The sequence below is a fragment of the Zonotrichia albicollis genome, chromosome 10 (assembly GCF_047830755.1).
Source record: "Zonotrichia albicollis isolate bZonAlb1 chromosome 10, bZonAlb1.hap1, whole genome shotgun sequence".
Taxonomy (NCBI): Eukaryota; Metazoa; Chordata; class Aves; order Passeriformes; family Passerellidae; genus Zonotrichia; species Zonotrichia albicollis.
Window position 1 is genome coordinate 27,767,718 of NC_133828.1, and position 26,556 is coordinate 27,794,273.

Consider the following 26,556-nt stretch of genomic DNA (forward strand, 5'->3'; position numbering starts at 1 on the left):
TCCTGGCCTCTCATTAGCTCTCTGAAAATACTTGCTAATTTTATCTAAACAGGGGAAGAAAATCCTCACACATTTTCGAGGATATTAAGTTTTTAAAAGTTTAATGAAAACTAGCAGGACATTGGAGGAGAGAGGACAATTTACCCATCTGTTGCAGGAAAGTTCATCTCTTGTTAGACACCAGGAAAAAGATAATAAGAAATTTTATTAAGACTTCAACAGGTGACTTGGGAGTACTGCATGTCAAATAGACTCTTTAGAAATGAAAAGTGTCATTCATTCAATGAGCTGGAAATTCACTTGGCAGATTGCAGCACTCCACATGTGGTTTTAGGGAGTGCATTTAGGACAGATTGATATGCTGGATACAGATACATATCCATAATTTACATCCACTTCCCATGCATCCCTTGATAAAAATTATCTACATTTTCCCAAATGTACTCAGAATAATTGCAGAGCTTCTGGTTTTTCTTTTCAGATAGAGGCAAACTAGAAGTTAAGAACAGGATTCCATGGAAAATAAGAGAAAACACCAGGAGATTTAATACAAAATCATCCTCACCTCTGTCTTTCTCCAGTCTTCAAGAAAAGAAGACAGAGAGAGCAACTGCCTATCTCTTGGACCCATTACTCATTTATGAAAGAACTACTGGAAGTCTAAGGAAATAAAATCATAACCTTGTGCAGTATAAATTCTTAGAAGAATTCCTCGTTTGTTTTTTTTCCCCAAGGGTTGGACTGACTACACAAACATGCTTAATATAAACACCAGAGAAGTAATAATCATAATGTTTATAGCAGGATGAGATTTAGCTACCTTAGTGTGAAGCAATGCTGCAACATGAATCATCTTCAGTGACACATTTTACAGCACTTACAACTTTCTCTGCACTGGCAAAACTATTAGCTTCCAGTTAATTGGCACTGGAGTGCTTTCAAACATTACTGGAATTATTACAAAACTGAAAATGTTCCTATGTTAAAGGTTAATCCATACCTTTATCTTCAAAACTACTTTTACAAGTATTTAGAAAGACAGTTGTGTCATACATAAATAACCCTCTGCCAATCTGAGGAGAGTGTAAGAACATCAATGAGATTTAAAGTGCTATACTTCAGCTGAAAAGAATCTCTATTTTACACTGTAGTCCCATAGCATGGAAGAAATAGATTTATTAAACTGATATGAGAGAAACAGCAAACCCTTCAAGGGTTTGGGCACTGTACTAACATGGCACACTGTTTTCACACTGGCACTTGGAAGACACTGTGAACATAGAGTACTTGGACAGAATGTATGTGAGAAATACCTTTCATACACTGCAGATATGTCCAAGCAAGATCCCTCCAAAGGTGAACTCTCCAACCAATTCTCTTGCAACAAGTACTCTAATATGAATGATGGATTTCAATCTACAGTACATATTTCTTTATGCCTCTATGTGGGTCTCACTGAAGCCCACTGATGAGGAAATGCAAATAAAGGGAAAATGTTATGACCTGTAATCACAGCTATTCACAGTTTAGCCCAGTGTCAAAAACATCTCTGCATTTGAGAACTTGGGCAAAATGTTTTTTCTGTCTGCACAGGACATCATGGAAGAGAAGGACACCCTTCTTAGTGTGTGGTTATTGAGTTTTATTCTAACTGAATTTACAAAGTGGTGGTTGATGAAGCGCTGTCTCAAACTTGTCCTAGGTAACAGTCCCAAATCTAATGTTGGAAAGTGCCTCTAGCCAAAGACAGTCTGAATAGTTACAGAACCCAAGAAAGGGAAGATGTCCTAGGTGCCTCCTAGGACACTTTCTAATATCCTGTTTAAGCATCAGCAGCTCATGCTGAGTGTCCACATGTCACTGGATACTGTTGTTGTTTGGTCACAGCTGGTTGTCTTCAGCAGACAAAGCAACTTCTTCTAAGGCAGCAGCAGCAGAGCCCAAGAGAACAGGAAAAGCAAGGCAAGATGCATACTAAAATATCTCTTGTTCCCCTTTTCCCCCAGCAATATTCTCTGCCCTATTAAAGACATACAGAGGAGGCCACAAGGTAAAGCACTCCATCATGGGCCACTGCCACATCAATTCATGCTTAACCGAAAGATGAAAACAGCTGAAGCTTCCCTGTTATGTGAGAATTTACTCTGTCCCTCAGACTTCAAACATTGCTTTGCTCAGTTGTATAGAGACAAAATCTGAATTACCCATTTACACACAAAGTGTGCTGCTTGAAAGGCTGAAGTTAGTTTGAATCCAGCAAACCTAGATGAAAGCACTCAAGGCACAAGAGCTCTGAAAGACCTGATCTGTCTGCTCACAATAACGTTTATGAGGTTCACTTTAGTCCTCCACTATAAGACTTCCAAACTGAACCAGGCTTGCATCTGAATAAGGGAGATCAAATGGACTTATGGACCTTCCAGCAAATTCTTCAGGTTGTGCTGTTGCTTACCAGGCCAGTGCTTCAAACATGAATGTGACACACTGCAGCAAAAAAGTCAAGCTGAAGAGTGACTCTGCCATAACAGAAAAATAAATTATTTTCTAATGTAGTCTTAAAAAGAACGCTGCAGAGTCCTCAAAGGTGCACAAGCAGATCTGACTGCTCCTGTTCTACATTTGAATGCATTCCCAGTCCACAGCAGTCTCAACCCCTTTAACTTTGAGCTGCTAATGAAATTTTAAAGATGCTTCAGCATGACACAGAACATCATCTAAAAAGATGGAAAAGTTGGAGAGCCTCCACTAACTAACCTGATATACCCCATGGTATACTCAATTCAGCAAAAACTATTTAAAGTGCCCACTTGAGCAAGCACTTCACCAATTTCAAGCTTATGTCTTGTCAGGTTCCCTTCATCACACCAATGAAATTTTGTCCTTTAAATTTTCCTCTGAATTTTTGCTCTGAAATATGAAATTAAACTTTGGCTAACAAAAAAAAAAAAAAGAAAAAAAGTTCAATCAGTGGTCAAACAAAGCACTCCCCCACTCCCCGACTCCATACTTTTTGCAGAGCACATGTCTGGGCTGAGTGAGCTCAGCATGGGAGCCTCCCTAAGAAAAATGGACACTTCTCCCTAGGGGAAGGGTGAAGAGGCACAAGGCCTCTCTGCTCCTGGAGTTTTCCCTTTTTTCCATTTTTTTTGCAGGAAGACTGAGTGGCCAGGCTGTGCACACTGGTGCTGCTGCAGAACTCTGCGGCACCCAGCTCGCAGTGCACAGTGCTTATGGCTCTGGTGCCAAACCAGTGCCTGCCGCTCAGCAAGGATCCAAAGCTATCCAACTGCTGACAACAAAACACCAAACATAGTAAATACAGGATGTTAAAAACATAAAACCCATTATTCTTGCAGAGTTGTAGCTGTTATTTACAGAGATGCCTTTGCCGCTGGTTTGCTACAGACAGAGCCACAAACAGCAATGTAAGAATGCCACACTTCAAAACAGTTAACCTTAAAAATACCTCATTGTTATTTAGCAACTAGTCATAAGCTCACCACATTGTCTGCAGTTGAAGAAACTGGCTCTTTGGCTCTGAAAACTATTTTCAGAGAAAATGCAGATGCCTAAAGTTTTTCCATGGAAATACACTTCCATGTGTGAATGTGAGATTGCAGTAAAACATAAGATTTGCTGTTCTCCATCATCCCCTGCTCACCTTCTGGCAGTGGCTGACACACCTCTGTGCTCAGGCTTTGGACTGAAAGTCAAACTGAGCTTCATGCAATCTCCACAGTTGCAGGTCTTGGTTCTGGAGATGAGAAGGCTTGAAGTACCATTATACAGCTTGTTCTCCCATTTCAATCCCCACAATCTGAATGAGCTGCACAAACATGTAGCAGGGCTATGGAATCATTAGCTGGGGCTGAAAACTACGTTTTGCTGCAATGGTTTCCTTTGGTTGTGAAAATTTTATTCACTGTGAGAGTGCTCAAAGCAGCATTTCTGAGGCTGAGCTTAAGCAGTATTCAGTGTTTATTTCTTTTAAATGAGAAGCACCACTAAGTTCCACACATGCCCACTGTTACTTAAAGCAGTCTGTTTTATCCTCAAATTGCATTTTTCTGCTCTCCCAACTAGAGTATGACAGCCTTCAACTTCACTCAAGAAGACTTAATCCAATTAATGTTGCTTCTGACATAGCCAGAGGTTTACATTCCTTCTAGATGACTACCTCTAAAGACAAATATTTAGAGGATCATCCTAAAAAAATGGACTCTGAACCTCTGGATCAACTCCTCAATATTTGTGACATTGTCCACCTACCTATTACTCCAACTTTAAGTTAAAACCAAAACTAAACACAACAAACAGTAACCCTTCTCCCTAAACCAACAAAAAATTTCCCTAAAGACACTATTTTTTAGGCAACAAATTATGTAAAAATACAAGACAGAGCACTGAAAAATAATGCTTAATCCATCCAATACATAGGAGGTCAAACAGTAGACTCCACTAAATCTTTACTTATCTTCAATCCTGATACCTATTCTAATACAAAGCTGCAAGTATGACTGCATGGTTGATGGAAGAAGCGCCACTGTTCCAATTTCCTGCCTTCCCAGATTTCTTTAAAGATAATTTGCTGCATCTCCACAAAGCCTGACAGATGCAAGCAGATATAAAAAATGTTAATTAAAAATAATACATAGGTAAATAAATGAATTAATAAAATCTTCTTGCCTCTTTTGGCATGGAGTCAGCCTGGACCATGCAAATGGTAAATAGTTCCTGCACTGTGGTTAAGCAGATGTTTTATGAGGAAGAAGGCAGTTATGCACAACTCACTAAGATGTGCAAAATATCAGGCATGATAAATTGACAACACTGTATTGCTCTCCTCTTCAATCTTCTGGATTAAGACTTGACTGTCATCTGATTTTCCTCTTGGTTGCAGTTTGAATCAGTTATTTAATATTTAGTATTACAGAGCCACTTGAGACCAGTCCTGTCCTAAATCTGTACGCTCAAAATGCAGCTCTGAAAGTCTTAAGAGCAAAATTTAGTAGTGCAGAAAAGAGGAAAGGAAACACAGTAATAAATTTTGAAGTAATGCAGTTTTATAAATAATAAAGTGTGTTTTTATAATTAGGCCAGAAAATATGTATAATACAAAAGGTGTTTTGGTAACTCATTCTAGGTTACATACTTTCTGTTCAATGATTATGCAACTGTTCTCTTCTGAGTACTTTGAGGGCTACATAAAATAAGACCTCAGAGACCTATGATCCTTGCCAAATCCTGCCCTACAAAGAGATATTATCTGGAAAGCTCATGGGAAGCACACACAGAAAAACCAGAGGTTGCTGCCACGCACCATCCCTGTGGTCTGACCAGGAGACCTGTTCTCTCATCAGTGATGCTCAATGCAAACAGCTGACGAGAAACCAATGCAAAGCCTTTCTAACAGGGACCTCTCCTCTCCAATCTCACAGTGATCTCACAACTCACCTGGCTGCAGGCACAACAGCTGCTCACTGTCCCACTCCTTTACAGCTCTAGAGGAATGAAAACTTGAATCTTCCAGACTGCATTTGAATTTCACCTGATGATGTTGTCCAGCCTCGATGGCCAACATTGGTATGCATAAGGCACCTTTGTGTCAGGTAACCACCTTCTTAGACCAACTCGCATTACCTGTTTTCTTTTGCTCCCATGCTCAATGTGACTCTGCTGTAGCATTAATAAGTGTGCCCCAGAGTGGTTTTTGCCCTGCTGAAGCAGATGCTGAACCTGTAGTGGTATGGCCTGTGTGGAGGCAGGCTGGGTGCCAGTGCTGCTTCCCCATTTCCCTGAGGGAGCTGCTGGCTGTGCTGGATCCATGCAGCACATCCCAGGCTGTGCACAGCAACCACACAGCCTCTGACTACCCAGGCAGAGATCAGTCTATGGCGAGACACCAAAGCAGAAGATAGCAGCTGTATCAAACATTGGTTACCATGTGCCTATAGCTACATTGCCTACCATTATCCCAAAAAACATCAGACAAACTAGCAAGTTTCTCATTTCCATCAGCATCATGTACATGTTCTCACAGAGACCACCACCACTACATAAATTCAGCTACAGGCCACTGCAAGCCCCTTGCCATTGGCAGACAGCCTACTAACACAGAAAACAGTGTAGTTATATGCCTAGTTATATGCAAGTGAAAAATGTTAAACAATGTTTAACATTGCTAATTTTCCTCTTAACTCTGTGTCTCTGTGAAGAGGCATAGTCCATGGATCTATAAAATGAAAGGCAATCAAATATGAAATAAAACTGTGCAACAACATAAATACAAGGGAGAAGAGAGAAGTAAGGATTTGCAGTGCATGAAATAAAATTCATTCATTGCTGTGTATAAAATAATATCTTACTGCCACTTAACTCTTCAGTGTTTCAAGGCACTTGTCTCCAGTTTGCCAACTTCATTTAAAGCTGAGGCTGACTGAAGGTGGCAGCTTGTTCTGCCACAATGAAGAATTAGACAGTTTAAGGTGCATAGAACACAAGAAAACAGTAGCTACTTCAGTCTTTTCAGTTTTCCTTTAGTTGTTCTTAAATTGTTATATTGTGACTGTAATTTTGGATTTGTGTTCACATTAACTAGAACTTACGGAGGAATTATTTAATTTCCATAATATAAGACAAGGGTGAGCCCATACAACCCACAAGAGAATGGAAACCTAGTTAATTATAACCTTGCTTAATGTACAATGATAATGTTAAGTGATGGTGTCTTTGCAGGATGAGCACATGAGTTAATTTAAATTAATTAATTGTGTTAAAAACTGTGTCACAGAAGGCAGTAAGGGCAGGGAATTCAGAGTTTTAAGTAATTCAACTTGAGGGAAGAGGGAATTTCACAAGACGCAAAATAATAAGCGCTTAAAGCACTAAAGTCTTAAAACACAGTGAGCATATTATTGAGGACATGGCATGGACATCTTTGCCTGTCTGCTCCAGCAGAATCGCAGGGAAAGAGGGCTGGCAACTCCTGACACTTAACCAATGTTGTAACTTCCCCCTAACACCATGTTAGGGCAGTGAGAACTCCTGAGGCCCAGCCTAAAAGGACAGATGTGCCAAGAGGCAAAGCTGAAGGCAGAAACCCAGAGCAAACCCCGCTGTGGCAGCTGGGCTTCATTGCCCAGAGTCTGCCTTTGGAAGTGTGAGTGCTGGGCAAGCTGAGGGCTGGAGAGGAGGTACACAGAAGATGGCTAATATAGATTTATCAGAGAACAAGTGCTAGAGAAGAATTAAAATTGCTGACATGGCTGCACTGTGCTCTCACAACTTTAAAATTAGGACAACTTGCCAGCCATTCACTCATTTGTGTGTCCAGGGACTCAAGCTACAAATTACCATGTATTATGTAACTCAAGGCAACCAATACTGTCTCACATCGTTCTCTTTGAGCAGGGAGGCCATCAGTGAACCAGTGCTGAATGACATCATACAAAAACATACATTTACACAAAATAAAAGGCTCCAACAATATTTTCCCATACTGACTTCATACATGGCTTAGAGAGTAGCAAACAAAGGAATCAGTAACATGCAAAACCATTGAGTGCTACTCTTGTGGAGCAACATCTTACCCTGATGTAAAACAGATCAGGATTTCTGTCTTGGTTTTACATAGTCAAACATTACTCCAGGCCTTTTTGTACAGCTCTAGTTTCCCTGACATGAGTCTCAGTATAAATGCCTCATTCACTTTTACTTTCTACAGAGGCCTTGCATTCAAGCACATCTCTCTTCAGTGATGTTACTAGACATAATTCTTTTAAGAGAGTAATAGGTCCTTGAATGTATTAACTCCAGAGTCTAAATGCAACTCTTACAGCACTATTGTAAAAAGGCAGTATTTTACATGCTTGCTTAGTACAGATAAAAATTGCCAGATCATCTTTGTTACTCTGCACTTCAGTTACCACTTACTAGCAATTAAGAGTCTCCTTTCTCAACTCCCCTACCACCTGAAGCCATAATAAACACCTCTTGCACTCAGCAAACACGCATATTCCCTGTTCTGGAACAATTTTACAGGCTCCAACTCCCTTCATGTTTCATTGAACACCTACATCCTTCATCCAAAAGCTGCCTCACAAATGTGACTCTGCCAACACCTGAACCTACTTGCCCCTCATGTCATAATCCACTTATCAACACAATACCAAATATCTGATTGCCCAAGTAACAGCAACTCCCATTCCATGGAAAACAGCAAAGGAAAACAAGGGAGATAGTGCAGTTCTGTGGCCACTGACGAGTAACAACCACATTTGCTGCAGAGCACGTTGTGGGTCTTCACAGACTCATCCCCTCTTTGCTTTTCTAGGACACTGAAACACAGTTTCATGAAAAACAGTTTTCATGAAACACTGGTTAGGCCTTCATTCCATCTAGCACTGGAGCAGTTGACAAATCAAAATTAAATGGACTCAAAGTACCACCTACCACAAATTTTTTCCTCAGATCAGAAGTGTGTTAGAAGCTGGCTTAGGAGAGCCTGATGCTATTAAATACTCAGAGCTAAAAGCCTATTTATTTTCTAATGCTTTACTGCTCAACACAGAGCACAGACTGATGAATTTTTTTTGCACGTTCTGTTATCATGTGCATCAGTACAGTTCAGAATTTCAACAACCAAACAGCTGTCTTCATTTCTATCCCTTTCACAGTTATTTTTCCAGTACAATTTTGTAGGAACAGAATTACTCTGCTAGTTGAGAAAAGCAGTATGCCCAAGAAGTTGCTAACAGCCCACAGAATTTTCACACAAACGTGTATAACAAGCAAAAAAAAAAACCCAATTGGCATTCCTCTGCGTCTATACACATACATGTGCACACACACACACTCATATACAGGCACAGACACATAAAATCTTCCTCCAAAGCAACAACAAAACGTGCATAAACAAAATTTCAATTCCTTAGGAAAAAGAATATCTAGCTAGGATACAAGACAGAGGCTCTTCGCTCCCCTACATCAAAACAAAAAGACACCCTACTTACAGACAATTTAGTATCCAAGCTTCTTCTAGAGAATAAAGGGGAGGAAAAAATAGATCTTTGGCTCTTCTGTCTGCACATTTCCATGTTTTCACATGCAGAATGTTGCAGAAACTCAAAACATCTCTCTTGGCCATATGTTTCTTCCAGACACTCCTTAGAAACCACATACATATCTCTAATAAACAGCTCGCTTAAATGTACATAGCTGTAGGACAGACAAGCCATCGGCCTGATAACATTCCAAAATCCCAGGCTAGTAACTTCTGGCATCACAGGTTCTCTCCCTTTGTGCCAGACAACAAGGGGAGAGGACAGAATGCTCTCTCTTTGAGAAAACCAGACATGCCTACACACTGGTACTATGAGCAGAAACAACACACTGAAACTGGGAGGACACTGGAAGTGGTTTGGGAATCACTCCTGCATTGGCTTTCTGACACATCAAACATTAACAAAGATATTATTGGATTCTATATTCTGTGTGGCAATAAGCAAAATAATATTCTTGATTTAGGCTGTGCCATAGGGACAGAGAGAAAAGAATAATAAAAGCCCAACAGAAATACATGGAAGTAGAAAAGTTCATTTTGCACACTTAGTTGACCACTTTTTTCCCTCCTTTATGGGTGTTGGATTTTCAAGTTGAAGAAAGGAGTGCAAATGGTCTAAATTCACAAAATAGAAAGAAAAGCTATGGACAGACTATTCTCTGCAGCTCATATAGTGGGCTACATGCCTGAGCTTTGCAATCTCAGGTTATACTAGGTGGATACCTTTCCTAGTGACTACAAACTGTGACTTGAACTCCAGGTTTCCTGCCAGAATCACCTAATCCTTGGGATATGAGGACTGACTTGCTAGTAAGATAATACTCAGTGCTGCATTTATTACTTTCTGACTGGATCATTAATCACCACCTGGTGATTATATACATTAATCACCACCTAGTGAAATTATCTATTTCATGTTTCATATAAATACGTATCACCATAACATCTGAAAGCTTAAGCAGATATGTAACACCACTAGGGTCTCACCATTAGGGTCTCTATGGCTCCAAAATCAAATTACACCTTCTCTTCCACATTGACAGACAAAACTCTATGGTGTGAATACTGGCTATGAAAGGTTCCTGAAAAAGTAATTTATTTTCACTATAATGCTGTGACACAAACAGTATCAATAAACAGGAGATTTTACTACTGTGGTTTTCTTCATATAACCATCATCTGCCCATGGCCTGAATATCTGACAAAGACTGGCAGCAAAGGAATTACTCCAGTCAAACAATCAACAAAACCATCAAAAAATACTCCCCACAAAACAAAAACAAACAAAAACCCCCAAACCAAACAAACGCACAAACAAACCACAAAACAAAACAAAAAAAAAAAACCACACGAACCCACAGATCAAAACAACAAAAAACCTACAAAACCAAACAAAACAGAAACAAAAAAAAAACTACAAAACCCACCAAACACCCCTTCCCCCTCAAGAAGCAGCGAGCAGTGTAGGTTTTGGGGTGTCTCTGCACTCTGTTCATGATCAGAATTGTAATTGTTTGAAAAGAAGGGAAGGGTTAGAGAAAGTGAGAAATCTGTGACAATAAGAACCTACTAATGAAGTTACTGGCATAGTGTGTTTGGGGCTGGGTCTTTGGCATCATTCATCTCAGGCAAGTGTGTTTATCATTAAATTTCACTCTCAGCTTTTGTCACATTGAAGCTACTCTACCTTAGACAGTGCCCACGCTATTCATTTGCAAGCAAGATAAGGCAGTCAAAAATGGCCTACAGCCCTTCTGGCACAGCTCCTCTTCCCTTTCATCATGGAAAAGCCACTCTGGGCCCAAGGAACACTTTGTCTAGCAGTAAATTAAATCGTCTCCATGTGAAAAGAGTTGGAGTTCTTTTTAGGCAGATCCACATTTGCCGTGGGTTCTCTCACTTTCCTTCCCACGCCACAGTCAATCAGTGCTGTTCCCAGGAAAACTGAAGCCTTCTCTGGAGGGACAACAGCAGCTCAGCAGGATGAAGGTGTAGGCAGAGATCACTGTCATTCTGCTTGCTCTGCTCTTGCTTATGAGATAAGGGCACACTTTGTTCTGTCGAAACTCTCCACTGGCACCTGAATTACTGAAGACTGGAGTGCTCCCCTTCCCATGACTGCTGTGGGAACATGAACTTCAGGAGCTCAGAGCTTCAAAGCACCTGTCACACACAGTCACTACATCTCTGAAAAGCCACCCCATTAACTCAATAGCTATGAAAAGGCTACAGACCCCACACCAAAGGATTTCTTTGGTCAAAACTTTCTGAAGTACCTTGCTTAGCACTCTGATGGACAGATTTAACTAAACCACACTTTACTGAACCTGTACTGACGGGATAAAAGGAAACCCTGGGCCCCCAGCAGTAATCTGACTACGTGCCAACAACTTTGTCCAAGATGTGTCAGGTCAGCTGGTGGCACACAGTCCACCACTGGAAATGCTCCCAGGGCAAGGCACACACAGTTGGGTTGGATAACACCACATTCCCACAGCACTAGGTAGCACAGAAATAGAGAGGCAGCTCTCACTGTACCTCTTGCAAACCATGAACAGAGAGAACCTGAAGTATTGACCTATTATTTATGCCATCTCGCTTCTGTTTGGACAAGTTTTATCATGACTGTTAAATACATATATTGCAGAAATGCCAATGGCTCCCTCTAAACAAAGCTGGCACTATATTCTTTCAGCACTTCACTACAGCTTGACCTTACCTTCCGGTCTGCACTCATAGCTGTCATTTGCAGCCCATTTTGATAATGCATGCCACAAATTCAGCACCTATTACTATCCTATCCATGCCAGTATTTCATGGTATGCTTAAATTTTTCTATCTGTAGGTTCACCAGATGCCCTCACACCAGTCCAAGAGAGTGAGGTCTTTGAGCTGAGTTACAGAGGAAGCAAAATATGCCACCCAAACATGCTACCTCTAAGACTAATAAAGCAATACGTTTTCCCAAGAGTCCACAGCTGACAAGTTAACTACAACCCTTGCAGAATAAAGGTTGTTCTTCACTGATCTCAAAAAATAGTAACTCTTAGGCCAGCAGCTGCTGGCAACAAAATGACCAAGCCATTTTGTCATAATCTCATCATGCCTTGATTTATTAAACATTAAGGAAGGAGGATTTTAGCTGTAAATACCAAAGAACAGACTTAAGCATTCTGACACCTAAGTTATTCTGTTTAATAAAGGGCAGTCATCTTTAGACAATTTATCTTCTGTCTTCTTTTTATTTAAACAGCCCAACTGCCTTTTATCTTTGTTCCTCCATTTTAGATGTGCATCAGCTTGTATGGCTAAAGGCAGTGCTGTAAGTAGCACACTAACATCAGGTGATTTGGTGTTAGCTGGTGCCCTGATAGAATAGAATCACAGCAACATGATTTCTGCAAGCTTTTGACCACTGAAAATCCCTGAAAAGTACAATCTGACTCCTTCAGGAAAACGAAGATTATTTTTCTCATTAGTTATATTCTACCAATTTGTATCATTTTCTAATTGTCTGCAAAAGTACCTGTGAAAAACAAAGGGGAAAACTGATGAGAACACAGGCTCAACAAGACACAAGAAGAGAACATGCATCCTTACATGCTCTCACAGAACTTCCTAAGGGTGCTGGGCTTCTCCTGGTTGCGCCTTTGTCGGAACCAACGCTGAATGCTGCGCACATCCCAGTCCAGCTGCTTGGAGAGCCCTTCCAGTCTCTTCTCATCTGGATGCTACAAAACACAGAAGCACTAAAATTATTTTCTAGCTCAACTGCATTAGCACTTTAAATTCAGAACCACTGAAATTGACTCTAGCCTTCTTACCAAGGCTGTCAGTCAGACACATGGATAAACAGAAATAAATTCACAGAAATCTCTACTGGCAGATCCCGTCAGAATACATTTACAATGACAATTAATCTAGAAGGACAGATGCCGTAATGTGATGTGCAGATCCATTACTGATAAAAAACTTTAAAGGGACAATGGGATTGAAACTTGCTTGAGACTTGGAAGTGAAGTTTAGCAGCCATAAAATGCCATGCATTTCTGGAGCAGTGGCTCTTACAAACACCCCACTGCCTGCCACACACTAATACCTGCTCCACTCTCCTACATCAGGACATTTGTCCTAATACCTGCTCCACTCTCCTACATCAGGATCTTTGTCCTATGGACTCTTGCACTAGGGAAGATGATACACAAAGAAGATAAATCCCATGCTTCTGCACAATAATGTTAAAAAATGAGGTCGCTAAACAAAGCGGCAACTTCAAAAGGCAAATCACCTTGACAACAGGGAGACATTTTCTGGAATTGTTTTCTGTAAAACTAAATACACACAAATATTCTCCAAAGCAGAAAATGTAGAAGTCTCACACCATTAGCGTGGGTGCAAACCAGTGCAGAGGTAAGGCAAAAGAAAATTAGTTTGTCTTTAATTTGAAGAGCAATACAGGACAAATCTCCAATCATAGAGCAATTCTACATGTACAGTGAAGCATATGTACTTCTTATGTATTTCTCCTGATCACACAGTTTTTTAAAAATAAACAGAAAAATGCATAATCTGTTTTCTGGAACTTTAGCTTTATTTCTGCAAATCAGTTACATATATTGAATGGAGCACAAGAGCTCTTACAAAAAAGAGCCTTAAATTTTTTACTGTTGCAAGACACAGACGTTCAAGATTTCTGTTAGGCTGAAATTTTGTCTATCAGCCTCCAAGAAAACACAGGAAAGAGAGAGAAATGAAAGGATGAGACAAGAGAAGGTTGAAGTTGGATGAATTTGGCATCCATCTCAATAAAGTTTCATAGTCTACCAAAGTATCTACTAGTTTTTCAACGGAAGGTTAAGAAAAGCAATTTCTGTAACCTTAGAAAAATGAAATGTTTGATGCAGCTCTTGGGAGTTTGACAATAGAAAACTGCTGTATAGGATTCAAAAAAGGCAGGGAGCTAAATTGGACACTTTCTCTGAGAGCAGCTACCAGACTCTTGCAGGAAAGCAGATACTTTTGTTTGGAGCTCTTCACAGTCACAAGTATTTCAGGCCCTGTGTCAGACTCCCAGTTTTTATGACAAAATATTAAAAACAAACAAATAAACAACCGCACAACTAACAAAACCTAACCATTCTTCCTTCAGCTGAGTCTGTATGAGAGTATATCCTGAAGCTTTCAGAAACAAGGCACACACAATCCCCTCCCGAAAAACAGGACAAAGTCACAGCAAGTGCCATGGTGATCTCTGGGTAGTGTAGGACACACAAGCAAGACAGATCCACAGCCTATTTCACTGTCTGTGACACTGAACCCAGTTTTATCCTCTATGACTTTAATACTCTCTGTTTACACTGCTGCCCAGCTGCAGTCTGGAGCCAAGGTGAGAATGGAAGGCTCCTGCAGAAAAATTTGGGATGCTTGAAAAGCATGGACAGAACAACAAACAGGTTGAGATGTCATATGGTGAGAGATGTAGAGACAGATATGTAAGTTGTGGGGGGAAATCTTGTACAAGAAAGATATGCAAGCTGTAAATAAAACATTTTTCAGTCAATTTCTCCCCACTTTTCTATGTTGTTCTCCTTTAGCTGGGACACCAGCAAAACAGGCCTTTCCCTAGAAGGGATAGCTTTGAAGTTTCATAGAAAACTCAGTATCAATATTACTGGCTTACAATGAATCCTTTTTTTCTGAAAACCCCAACAATTTTGCAAAAATTGATACAAAATAGATAAAAAGCAAGAACAGATAAGAAGCAAAAATATCTAAGTGGCCATATGGCATCTACAAAGCATTTCTTTGACAATTTTTATTGAAAATTTTCAGGAGACATCACAAAGGGATACACAACTGCTCAAGGTGGCATATTAATGACATCCCCAATATCTGAATCTCTGATTTGAGGTACAGAAACACAGCACTGCATTTATCTGTTAGCTTTGCTTTGTTCAGACATAGATTACAGTGCCACAAACCACTTCACAAGGTAAATATTTTAGTCAGACACAGTACCTTTGTAATAGCTGTGAAAACCTTCTCCAAGATAGCATTAGGTTGAGCTTTCTGTGGTCCATTGGCTTGGACTTTAAGGCCTAAGGCACATGGTTTAGCAATGAACCTGTGAGAAACAGAAAAATGAGAGAAGAAAACATTCAGTTGTTTACTTCATTATGGTTACCAATCAATGGCATGTGGTAAATGGCAAACATTATAACCCTGCCAACAAAAACAATACTTAGTTTTACAGCTCAAAAGCAAGCTCATATAGGCAATTACATCACAAAGTAAGGAACATCACTTTGAAAGATGAAAGGAACTCCTGGAACACATGAAACAGAGGATTTTCTTTCATGTTGTGAAGAAAGATTAGAACAAAAGCATAAGAAGAATGCCTCCCAGAGAAGCACCAACTAAAGAGAAGAGCAGGACAGCTTGAGGAGCATATAATATTATCCTCCAAACACAGCCTTTTTAAAAATCAGTTTCCAAAGTAGCTACTGCCTCAGGACTCCTTTGGCACAATGGAGTTTCAGAATCCTGAAAGGCAGGAAGCACTAAGGCTGCCCAGTCAATACAATTTCCTAAAAGCATAAAATCTACATGGTACAGAGACACAAGCAATACTCTTCTGCTGAAGTATGAGGCTGTCCAAAGTCCTAACACCAATCCATAAGTTCTCTGAGACATTTTAGAGTTGAATTGTGTAGTTTACATAAAGTCAACAACCACCACTCTACTCACAAAAAATTAAATTATTTGTAACTACGAGTCTAAATCTGGAATTCCCATGAAAGCTAAAAGCACTGTATAGGAAACCCATTCATCTCTGAACACTATGAACCTCTGCTATCTTTGAGCTATATAACTCATTACTTCACTTAAACAGCGTCTCTTTCCCTAAGCTTCATTTGCCAGCAAGGACCAAAACAACACTTGGTACTTAAATGGTTCCACATTTATCCAGCTGAATGACCACAAGCTACAAAAAAATCCCAGAATTCTTATGCACATACAAGCCCCATTTAAAGCCCTGTTATGAGCTACAACTGCTGTTTCTGCCATGTTTAAGACAGCACTGCTGATTAAAGGCAATTAAGTCCTAATCAATGTGATAGTGGTTACAGCAATAGCTTTTGGTAAACAAAGATGGGTGATGCCAGACCACCTTATTTTCTTGGAGAAAAATTCTTAATACATTGAAACAAATCCATATGAAAGATAATTCTGTAGCCTGAAATTATGTTGGTGATTGACTGAGAGGACAAATATTGAAAAACACATGCAATGTATCAGTGACCTCACTACTTGCTCCAAGCGTGTTACAGAAGAAAAAAACCCCTCATACTTTGTAAAACTTTGGTGGCAATCTAAATTGCAGATTGTAACCATCATGCTACCTCTATAGCATCAACAAAATTAAAGGCATTGCATCAGGTGTAAATTCCCTGCTTTTTAGAGTTCAGAGCTTTGATGAATCCAGTTTCACTACTAAGATCAAGAAGACAATTCAGTCTTCTGCTCATGAAAAAGAAGCATGTAAGCTCTGCACATGTTAGGTGTAAATACAGTTTAACCAAGCCACATTGGAAACTTCTATGTTAGTTAAAGTATAAGCTGACAAAAGAAGTGAGAATTGCATTCTTAATTTCAAAACATAACCAAAGCAGTGCCGGTAACTGCTGCTAGCTGATAACCAAAAAGATAGCTGAAGAAGCCAATGCAATTTGATTTCAGAAGTTTACTTTACTAAAGAATCTAAAACACTTCATAATGTAACAATAGGGCTCAGAATATCAGCATCTATGTCCTTATTTTGTATCAAAAAGCTGTAAAACAGCCGGAAATTCAAGTCTTTAATAATAAAGACAATAAAAACATTTTCCTGAAGAGTAAGCCATAGAGCTAGACAAGAGTCAATCCTTAAAGGTACAATAAAGCCAATGTCAATCACTATTAAAGCTAATTTTACAAAGCCATTAGAGGAAACATTTAAAAGTGGAGGGGCAGGGGAATGCTCTAGGCAGAGTGAAAACAAATAAAAGAAACAGAAGACAACTGCAGCAGCTTTATGCATTCACAGAGGAAACCAAGCTCAGCCACCATTATCAACAGCAAAATCAAGAAACAGTTATTAAATAACCACAAAAATCAAAATAAAAATTGTTTCACATGGAGTTTTTGTCCACTTCTTAAGTCAGTCTCCTCTGAAATGAGACATGATTTAGGATTTTTGTGTTTATTTGGAGGGTATGGGGGGGGTTATTTGTTTGCTTGGGGGTTTTGCTGTTGTTTTGTGTGTTTGCTATTCTTTTAATAAAATACATCTTGCAACCTCTCTCTTGCTTTTCTCCTTCTCCTGAGTGAAGGAATGTGATAGCCATGGTATAACTCCAATAGAAAGACAGTTCCCCAAACATACTCATTTAAAAAGAAAAAAGCAGATAAAAAGTCCCAGTTAGAAAAAAATTCAACAAGACATAATTCCAACATGTTTCATGCTGAGCTGATATTAATTTAAATCTAAGCCAGCCAGCTAGGTTTGCTTAAATTATATTAAAATTACATGTGATGTTAATGAATAGCCTAGGTAAATCCAGGACAAAGCACAGACCCAGTGGGGGTTTTTTAACCTTAAAATTATAATATAGATGTTATACCCATTACCTAAAACAAAACACATTTTCTAAACACAAACATGAGCTTTTCTGCGTTTGTTGTTTATGTTTGTCACGTGCATGGGAGGAATGGGCACATGACTTAAAGCAGAGCTCGTCCACAGTACACAGATGCAAGACCCAGGATTATCTTGGCCAGCTATGTCAGCGATGAAGGGACAGGCAAAGCTACAAAAAACCCACTAAGGTCCCACCAGGACACTCAAGAAAAAGCAGTTTTAACTGAAACATTTTAGACACCTGCAATACTGAGCAGGTTTGAGCACTAATTCAAGTATGCATGAGCCAAGCTTTGTCCATGTGACTGCTTTTGGCAGAACTCATAAAATGTGACATTTTTTTTTCATAGAGAAACCCAACCAAATCAAGATATACTTTAGAGTATAAAAACGTTTTTCAAGGCTACAGTAGTAGAGTTCAAAGTCATTTAAAGTAGAATTCATTTAACAGGGTCCCAAATTTCACAGATGCCATAAAAAGCTTCATTAACATGATACTCTTCTGTAAGAATTTAAATGTATTCATAAGTAAAAAAAAGAAGAATTAATGTTTGATACATGTACAAACTGAGTGTTTTGTCAAATGCTGCACTTCTTAAAAGCACTGTTCATTTTTTCCATTTCCGCCAACACTGTGGTATTCAATTCCCTAAACAGTCTTGGTGTATCCCATGGGACCATTTATTGCATAAGGTACTGCAATTAAGAGGGAGCAATTATTGTGAAAGAGTAAGGAGAGTGGAACTGAGTATATTGCCAGCTTTTCTTTGTTAAACACAGAAATCTGAACAAACAGCACACCAATATCTCCTTTTCAACGGATTTCAGTACAGCTGAATTGCAAGCTGGTATTCAACTGCACAGAAATTTAAGGACAAACACATTTTGCTGAATATAGCCCCATCTATTCTGGATCTAGAAAGGAAAGACTAACACAAACAAGGGAATTAAAATCAAAATTCAATACCCTTTTTAAAGGCAGGTTCCCCATTCACAGACAGAAGCCACATTTAATCCCCCACCCCCTCCAAGCCCAAGGCTTTAATTTTTCTTACTATAAATCAAACAGCCCCACTTGTAACATGTCATCTTTGCCCTGAATGTGGCCAGACACAGATCCAGAACTCTTTAGTCATCTGGGGCACTGGGAATGTGCCTGCAGGCCCTCTGAAAGGATGTGAATGTAGTGCTCTCACACCAGCAGGTCATCTGCCATTTCCCAGCTGGCCAGTGCAGCTGCCCTTTAGCAAATCCATGTCTGAGTTCCTCAGCAGCTCTGCAGATGTTTAACCCACAACAGAGCAGGTAAATTGGGATTACAGCTTTGGGATTTTTTAAACAGACTTAAAGGTCTGCAAGATTTAACAAGGCTTTCCAAAGAGGGCTAAAAAACCCAGAAAAGCCAACAAAACAAAAATAAAGCTAACAGAACTAATGAATATTAGATTCATGTAATTCACACTCTTTTTAATGTACGAAAAGAAAATAAAGTTTCTTCTAAACTATCAATTTGAGAAACACTAGTCCAAAAGTAATTGACAGTGTTAGGTAAGTGATACATGTTAACCAATTATTTTTGCAAAAGGATAAGATTACCCATTCAACAGAACCAAAACCAAAACAAGGGTGGTTGATACAGAGGAAAAAGGGTGTTTTATACTTCTGCACTTAACACTGGCACATCTAAAATAAGTCATCATCAGAAGGAAGGATCTGCAACAGTCCTAACAGATCCCAAACCCAGCAAGAACTGGCAATGTAAGTTTAGACTATTATTATTATTATTGTTGCTGTTGTTGTTGCTGCTGTTGTTGATGATTATGATGATGATGTTGTTGTTGTTGTTATTTTTTAGCTACACGTCATCCCACACATTAGTAAACCTTTTTTTTTTTTCCTTGCAGTATTTTAAGCACACAAAGTTTCTTCCCTCACTTAAGTAACTTTACTTTGTGGCCAACTTCAATACAGAAGCCCACTCAGAAATTTTCATTAGTGCAAGTGAGAAAAACTAAGCCAGTGCATATTTCACACTTTCCTAAAATATCTTGGTTAATCACATCTTAAATCAGTCACTTTTGTCATTCATTTTTATCAAAAGTAGGTCACATTATGGACCAAGAGACATGACTAATGGCCTGTTATTACATAGCATCCATCCCCTAACTAACAATCTATTTTCTGATAAGATACCTCAGCATAGCACAAAGGATCTGCACAAAATCACCCTGGAGACTGCTCCTACATGGCCTCTGCCAACAGATGAAAAATATCATGAAGCAAACAGGCAGGACCTAAGCTATGGCATCCCCATGTACCCTGAGAATATGCAGGGATTTTTTAGCCTTTCACGTCCACAAAAACATTTGAGTTAAGTACTAGTCAATGCACGATGAGAGTGCTGAGGATGCATCTATGTACAGCAATTACAATAAAGTGTGGTGAATGTGAAGGTGTGCAGCACATCTCTGAGTCACCCCAAGCACAACTAGAGGATCTCCAGGGATACCACACTCTAGATAAGTGGTAGGATCTGATTACATACATTCAGTATCTCTGTGAAACAGGTAAAAACTCTCAGGTATTGGCATAGTTCAAGTGATGCTTGCATGAAAGTCTGCTCATGTTGCTAACACAAGCCAGCTGTGAGCTCCAAAAAACCCCAAAAAAACCCAAGCAAACTATTCCTTGACAATCAAATATGTCCATAAAATCTCAGTTTCCTATCAGTACGCTTAAAGATATCAGGGCAGGTAGTTGAACCAGCAAGAATTCCTCTCTGTGCTAAAGATGTACACAGATCTGTTTAGAGGAATCTGGCTCCTTTTTTGAAAGAGTGATGCAGAGCAAATTTTCCCAGCTCATCTACTTTATGCTCACTAAACACAGATTATTCCAGGGATTTATGATTGCAATTGTCTCACTTGTTGGACATTGCTTGCTGCTTTTAAACAGAAACAATCTAAATTTGCTCAAAGGATCAGTAAATGCAGAAGGGGCTTGTTTCTGAGCAGATGCTCTACTGATTTACTGCCACAACACTCAAAAACAATTACTGAATTTGTTATTTTGGTATAGCTGACCTACTTAATTCAGAAGTTATTTGTATTAGCAATAATTAAAATAATTAATTTTAATTATTAAATCCAGAAAAATCTCAATAGTTCTAGAACAAAATCAGTAGATAAACAGGGTTATCACCTCAGCATACCTATCCCAGCAGCGGTTTTGGCTTTATGTTTCACAATAATTTATGTTACAGAAGATCCAATAAGACAATGTATTTCAGCTTTCAGACTTACTGTTAGTACAGAGTAAAACCACATAATTTTAAGTAAATAAAACAAATTATCCTCATCACTCAACAGCATTATTAGGCCAAGCTTTGTCCTAACAGAGTTAATTTTAAGAAACACAACTAATATGACTGACCCATACCTTTCTTTCAATCACTGTCAAACTGTTCCATCTTTGCAATGGATTTCTCACACTTATATTTTCCTGCCTTTTTGACAGAAAATACACATCTCAAGGACACATTTCCTCATGGTGCAAAGTTAAAAATACTCCCATTTTCTGAAGATTTTGATCCAGTAACAAAAACCATGACCAGTAACATTTGGCTTGAGCTACCTTTGCATACCTGCTAGCTCCCATCACAAGCTGCAGGCCAGACCCCACTGATCACGGACCCAATTCCAGACCCTATTCACACATGGTGCTAATCCTTTGTGCCCCACAGAGTTGGAAAATCTATTTCATCCTTTCTGCAGGTTAGTTCATAATGGGACTGACTCATGCAGGAGGTGTTCTGCCACCACTATGGGACTACTCCAGCCCAGCCTCTACCAGCAGTTTCCAGTCCAGTTGCTTTTCCAGTCCATATGTTACTACAAAAATGAGAAACAAAGAAGGCCAGTACTTTACAAACAGAAATAGTCCTTTTTTCCAAATATGTAAGCAATTTTTAAAAAAATATATGTACACATTAAGTTTTAAGCATTTCAGTTTCTCCTTAAACTGTAAGAGTGAAATCAAGGGAAACTACATGCTCCAGAATAGCAACAAGCGCTGCACAAATGCAGACAAAGGTCACAAATAAATATTTTTGCAGCCAGCTGTCTAATGCTTTCTTTCTTTGTAATCTCTAAAAATAAAGTTTAGTCACTCTGTAACTTTCCAAGCACAGATCGGGGAGAGGGAGAAGGAATGGAAATGGTGATAGACTCCAGTCCCCCCACCTCTAACCCATGGTGCCTTCTCTCAGCTGCCCTCCACCACCACCACCAAGGCAGTAGATGGTATGGATGATACAATTCTGAAGAAATCATTCTCACTCTTTTTGCACTAAAATCAGGACACACAAGTCAGGGTCAATGGTAAAATTCAGGCTCCAAATTGTAGCCCACTGCTAAAGGTCAGTGAAGACAAAAATATTCTCCCAACTTCTAGAAAGTTGTGGCTTGGGGACTATTTAGACCAAAAAAGGCATCTTTGCACATAGCAGTCCCCAAAGAGCTGACCCTTCCTCCCCAGGCTGCACTCGTAACTCATTGAGCTTGTGAAAACTTTCCACGGTCTGCGGCAGCGCTCTCCAGGGAAAATTCAGACTCCGTGAGGAGAACCATCCCACTTCATTTTGAACACATTGCTGGCCAGTTTTGGTTTTGCTTCTTCTTTTCTTGCACTGGGTAAAAATGAACAGTCAATCCCAAAGCATCCTTTGCCTCTCCTGACACTATAGATTCGTACTCTCCTCTGCCACTTCTAAAATACAGAGCTGGTAAGTCACTTCATTTCAGCAAGCGTGGGATGACCAAAACAAAAAACCAACCATAAAACATATGAAAAGACACATGGTCCAAATGGGATTTGATTCTGGACAGGGAAAAGGGCAGGAAGACAGCACAGAAAGAAAGACTGACAAGTTAATTTTTAAATTGCAATAGGTCAGCCTAACACAATGACACTGTTTTAACCCCCAGGCCCTGCAGCATCTTTGACTTTGGTCACATCTTTAACTTGTGAGCAAAAAAAAATTAAAAATTGTGACTGATCCCCATGTCTACAGTAAAGGAACAGCCAAGGCATGCCATGCACTGCCCTCTAGAAAGTCAATGCTACTGCTCCAGGTTCCCCCATGGTAGGTCTCAGTCTGATCAGCACATGCTAACTTGTCTCATCAAGGTCCCCTTACATTCTAATGTACTTGCCTTCTGATCTATTTACTACCAGAAGGCCAAATAAAGAAGGATGTTGTTAAAAACCCTAGCAATCACTAACAACAAACAGTCTAAAGACCTTACTAAGTCACAGAACAGAACTCTAAGATTTCAGCAACAACTTCCCAGAAAATATTTAAAAGTACCTGAAATGTTGGGAAATTCACCAAGAACAGAAACTTATTAAGTTATATCAGGTTAGAAAACATTTCTTCAAAGCAGAGAAGATAAATAATGCTTTATATTCAATAGAACATTAAAAAACAATTAAGTCCCTAACTTAATTGTTGAGGGGCACAAGGATCCTACCTCCTGCCCTGCTCCATGGATTATGGAACCAGGCCCTGAGGAAAGGCAGGAGTTGCAAGAAAAGTAAAGCCCAAACCTCTGTCTGTCTGCTCCAAGTGTGCATTTGTGTTTGAGCAAATGACCCAGCCTGCATGACTTGAAGGCATGCTCTGCTCCTGAACGCTGTCATTACACTACCTGGCAGTGCCACAAACTTAAGAAAAGTACACACAACAAAGGATTTCAATATTTTCAAGCTTTCTCTTTGTCCTTATGAGTTCGGCTTCTGTACTGCTGGTGGGCTGTCATGGCATAAGACAGAGAACTTCAGTATGTGCCTGAATGTGATGGGCAAACCACTACCTCTGGTGCAAATCCTATTTTTCCCCACCTCAGGAGGCAGGGCATGTTTCAGGAACTTTCCTGCTCTGAGTAGAGTGCTCACACTAAATCTTTATTCTGTTCCCTTTGAAGAGGGAATAGGTCATGGATTCCTCCCTGCAGGACAGTTGTACTTCTGTAAGTACTGGAAATAGGGATGGTTGGTTTGACTTGGAGGTTAAGCTTTGATTCCAAGAGCTAAATCACAAAATCATCAAATCTTTTGCAGGAGCTTCAAGAGAAACCAATTTTCATTCTGGCTGGCAGGTATTAACCACAAAAAATGATCACAATAGTATTAATTCACTGTATTTTCTGTATGTATATGAACACAAATACATATGGTACATTGAAACAAGCATACATATATAAAATATGTAATAGCATATATTTTTATATATTTGTGTGTGTGTACTTTTAATATATGTGTGTATATACAATCAAACTTCAGTATAGTGTCTGACTACTAAAATACCGGAATTAGAGCCTTATTTCTTTCCACTTTACACAAACTCAGAACAAAACCCAGTTCCTATCTGGTACAACAATCTAATTCCTCAGTTTATTTCTAATTAGCTACCAATACAAAAAGGTAAGAGACATATGTAGATATTCAGGAAACCTATTCTTTAAGAAGCATACAGCCAAACAACACAATAAATTATTTCCCCTGTTTTATTCTTAAATAAGAACTGTTCTAAATTTGCAGACAGAATGTGGCAGGCTGCTCTGAGCCATTCCTACCTGCCCAGGCACCACACCCTCAGCAAGGGCATCACCTGAAGTGCTTGGGCTCCTTCTCCCTCACTTGTCCCTTTCTGCCACTTTTACTGCAGCCACAGAAGAAGCAGATTTGGGCTTCAAGAAACTGAAGACTATCACTGCACACCAGCCCAGAAGAGCATGGAGTTTTCAGCTGGATCAATGATCTGATCCAGTTCACTCTATCAACACAGCATCACTAAACTGAGACACTGGCAACCTTGAAGGTGAACCCTCTAGATGTTCAAGTTAAGTCATGACAGGACCATACTGAGATTCTGCTTAGGAAATTTAATTTTGTATTTCTTACATTGTATTCTCTTCTGAGAAAAAAAGATTTAAAAAACATATTAGGATACCTATAATACAAAAGCTTTATTATATTTTTTTCCAAAATAAGTGCTTCAGCAAAATATTTATTAAAATACCTATACAAGTGCTCACACCTAAAATCTCAAAAACTAGCTCAGGTGAATCCCTTTTAAGAAGTAGTTCCCACCTGCATTGTATGATCATTAAATACCATATGGACTGATCAAAACATTCAACAAAGACAAAAAGCAACTACGCTTCACTAGCTTCCAAGTGTTCCTGTACATTTTCACCTCTCTATTCTATTACTGAATATTCTTAAAGCTTTCTTGTTTAATTGCCAGCTCAACAGGACACTGTTTCAGAAAGGCAGGGAAGCAATCTGGAAGGCAGCTGCAGCTCTGTATGCAGAAGTGCGGAACACCCAACCCTCCACATGAGTTTACTGACCCTCTGACCTTGTCTTGGGGAGTTGGGGAAACTAAACTAGTGCCCATCAGCGTGCAGGCAATACTACACTGCAGTGTTTGAAATGCACAGCCTTATGTCTTCTGCCTTCCACACTGAGGCTGTCCCAAAGCAAACCTGCCATCCCAGGCAAACAATGAGCTTGCAAAAAGCTCAAAACACAGCTGACAGGCATCTCATTGTAGCCCTAATGCGTGATAAACAATCAGTGATCGGACCAAACAGTGCAAGAACAAATCCCATTAACAAATAATAGGATTTGTTAGCAGATCACCCAAACGACACTTTGGAAACAACTCCCTGGGCTGCTGCAGCCAGAAACTTCAGCCAGGGAAGGGAGCCACGGGCAGGATGCACTGGTGAGCTGCATGCACAGCTGTCAGCCATCTAGGGGAGCTCACCCTGCAGCAGCAATGCTGGCCCACCAGCTTTGACAACATTTGAACATGCTGCAGCACGTGTCAAATGAAAGAAAATAAGTCATCTCATGTCTTGGGTATTTCTGAGTGATTTACACTTTGGGTCCATAAGCAAGTGTATTCTCTACAGCAAAACACACAAGAAAACTGTTGGAATCATATTTTCTTTTAGCTCATTACAAGATTTTTGTCAGCAACTTTGCACACTACAATTTCAAACAACACCTGGCTACAGGACACATGACTAAAACATGGTTCCCTAAGAGTATTGCAATATAAACGCCCATCTCTACCAGCAGAAGTTGAAGGAAAAAAAATTGGGCAGGTGGGTATTTGAGGAAGCCTGAGCTGACACTGTGACATTGTTCTCCAGTGGATGAGATTAGGTGCCTCAAACAAGTGATGCTAAGATAGTAACAGAAAAAGTGGCTTTTTACTATTGAGAATTTGAAAAAAATAAGAAGAAGGGTGCTTCATGATGAAAAGTAGACAGAGCACCTATCTGCCCTGGCTGGTCACAAAATATGTGGAAGATAAACAGTTACTCAAAACCTTCAAATGGCAAGTATTTGTTACTCTTTGTATTCCTGTTTAGGGTGCCATAATCCTTTTCATCTCCTTTGGATCATTAGAACTGTCTTGCTTATTTATTTGTTTTTAAACACACCACAATGCGTGCTGCTTGGGATGCAAACCAAAACTGGGAATCCATACAAGTTATATAACTATAGAAGATTTTTACACAATTGTAGATTGTCAGTTACATTTTTTTTAATGGCAAGAAACATCATTTCTAAGGTTAGTCACTGAGTAATTCTTGCTTAAGAGTATAACTAAAATGGAAAAAAATTTCTTTACAACGACTCTGATGGCAATGTCTGGGTGCAGTTTGAGCAAAGCAGCAGTATGTACATGCTTCTGAAAGCTTGCCCAACCACCAAAACCCTCCCAGCAGAACAGAAG

General features: G+C 39.5%; 1 protein-coding gene across 2 annotated transcripts in view; it reads right to left on the reverse strand.

Moving 5' to 3' along the window:
• CERS6 (ceramide synthase 6) overlaps positions 1 to 26,556 on the reverse strand; it is a 90,341-nt gene that overhangs the window by 45,048 nt on the left and 18,737 nt on the right. For both annotated transcript variants that reach the window (XM_074548542.1, XM_005484026.4), the window contains exons 2-3: positions 15,080 to 15,185; positions 12,662 to 12,792 (exon numbers count right to left, since the gene is read on the reverse strand). In XM_074548542.1, the coding sequence (XP_074404643.1) occupies positions 12,662 to 12,792; positions 15,080 to 15,185 (237 nt within the window). The remainder of the gene's footprint in view (positions 1 to 12,661; positions 12,793 to 15,079; positions 15,186 to 26,556) is intronic.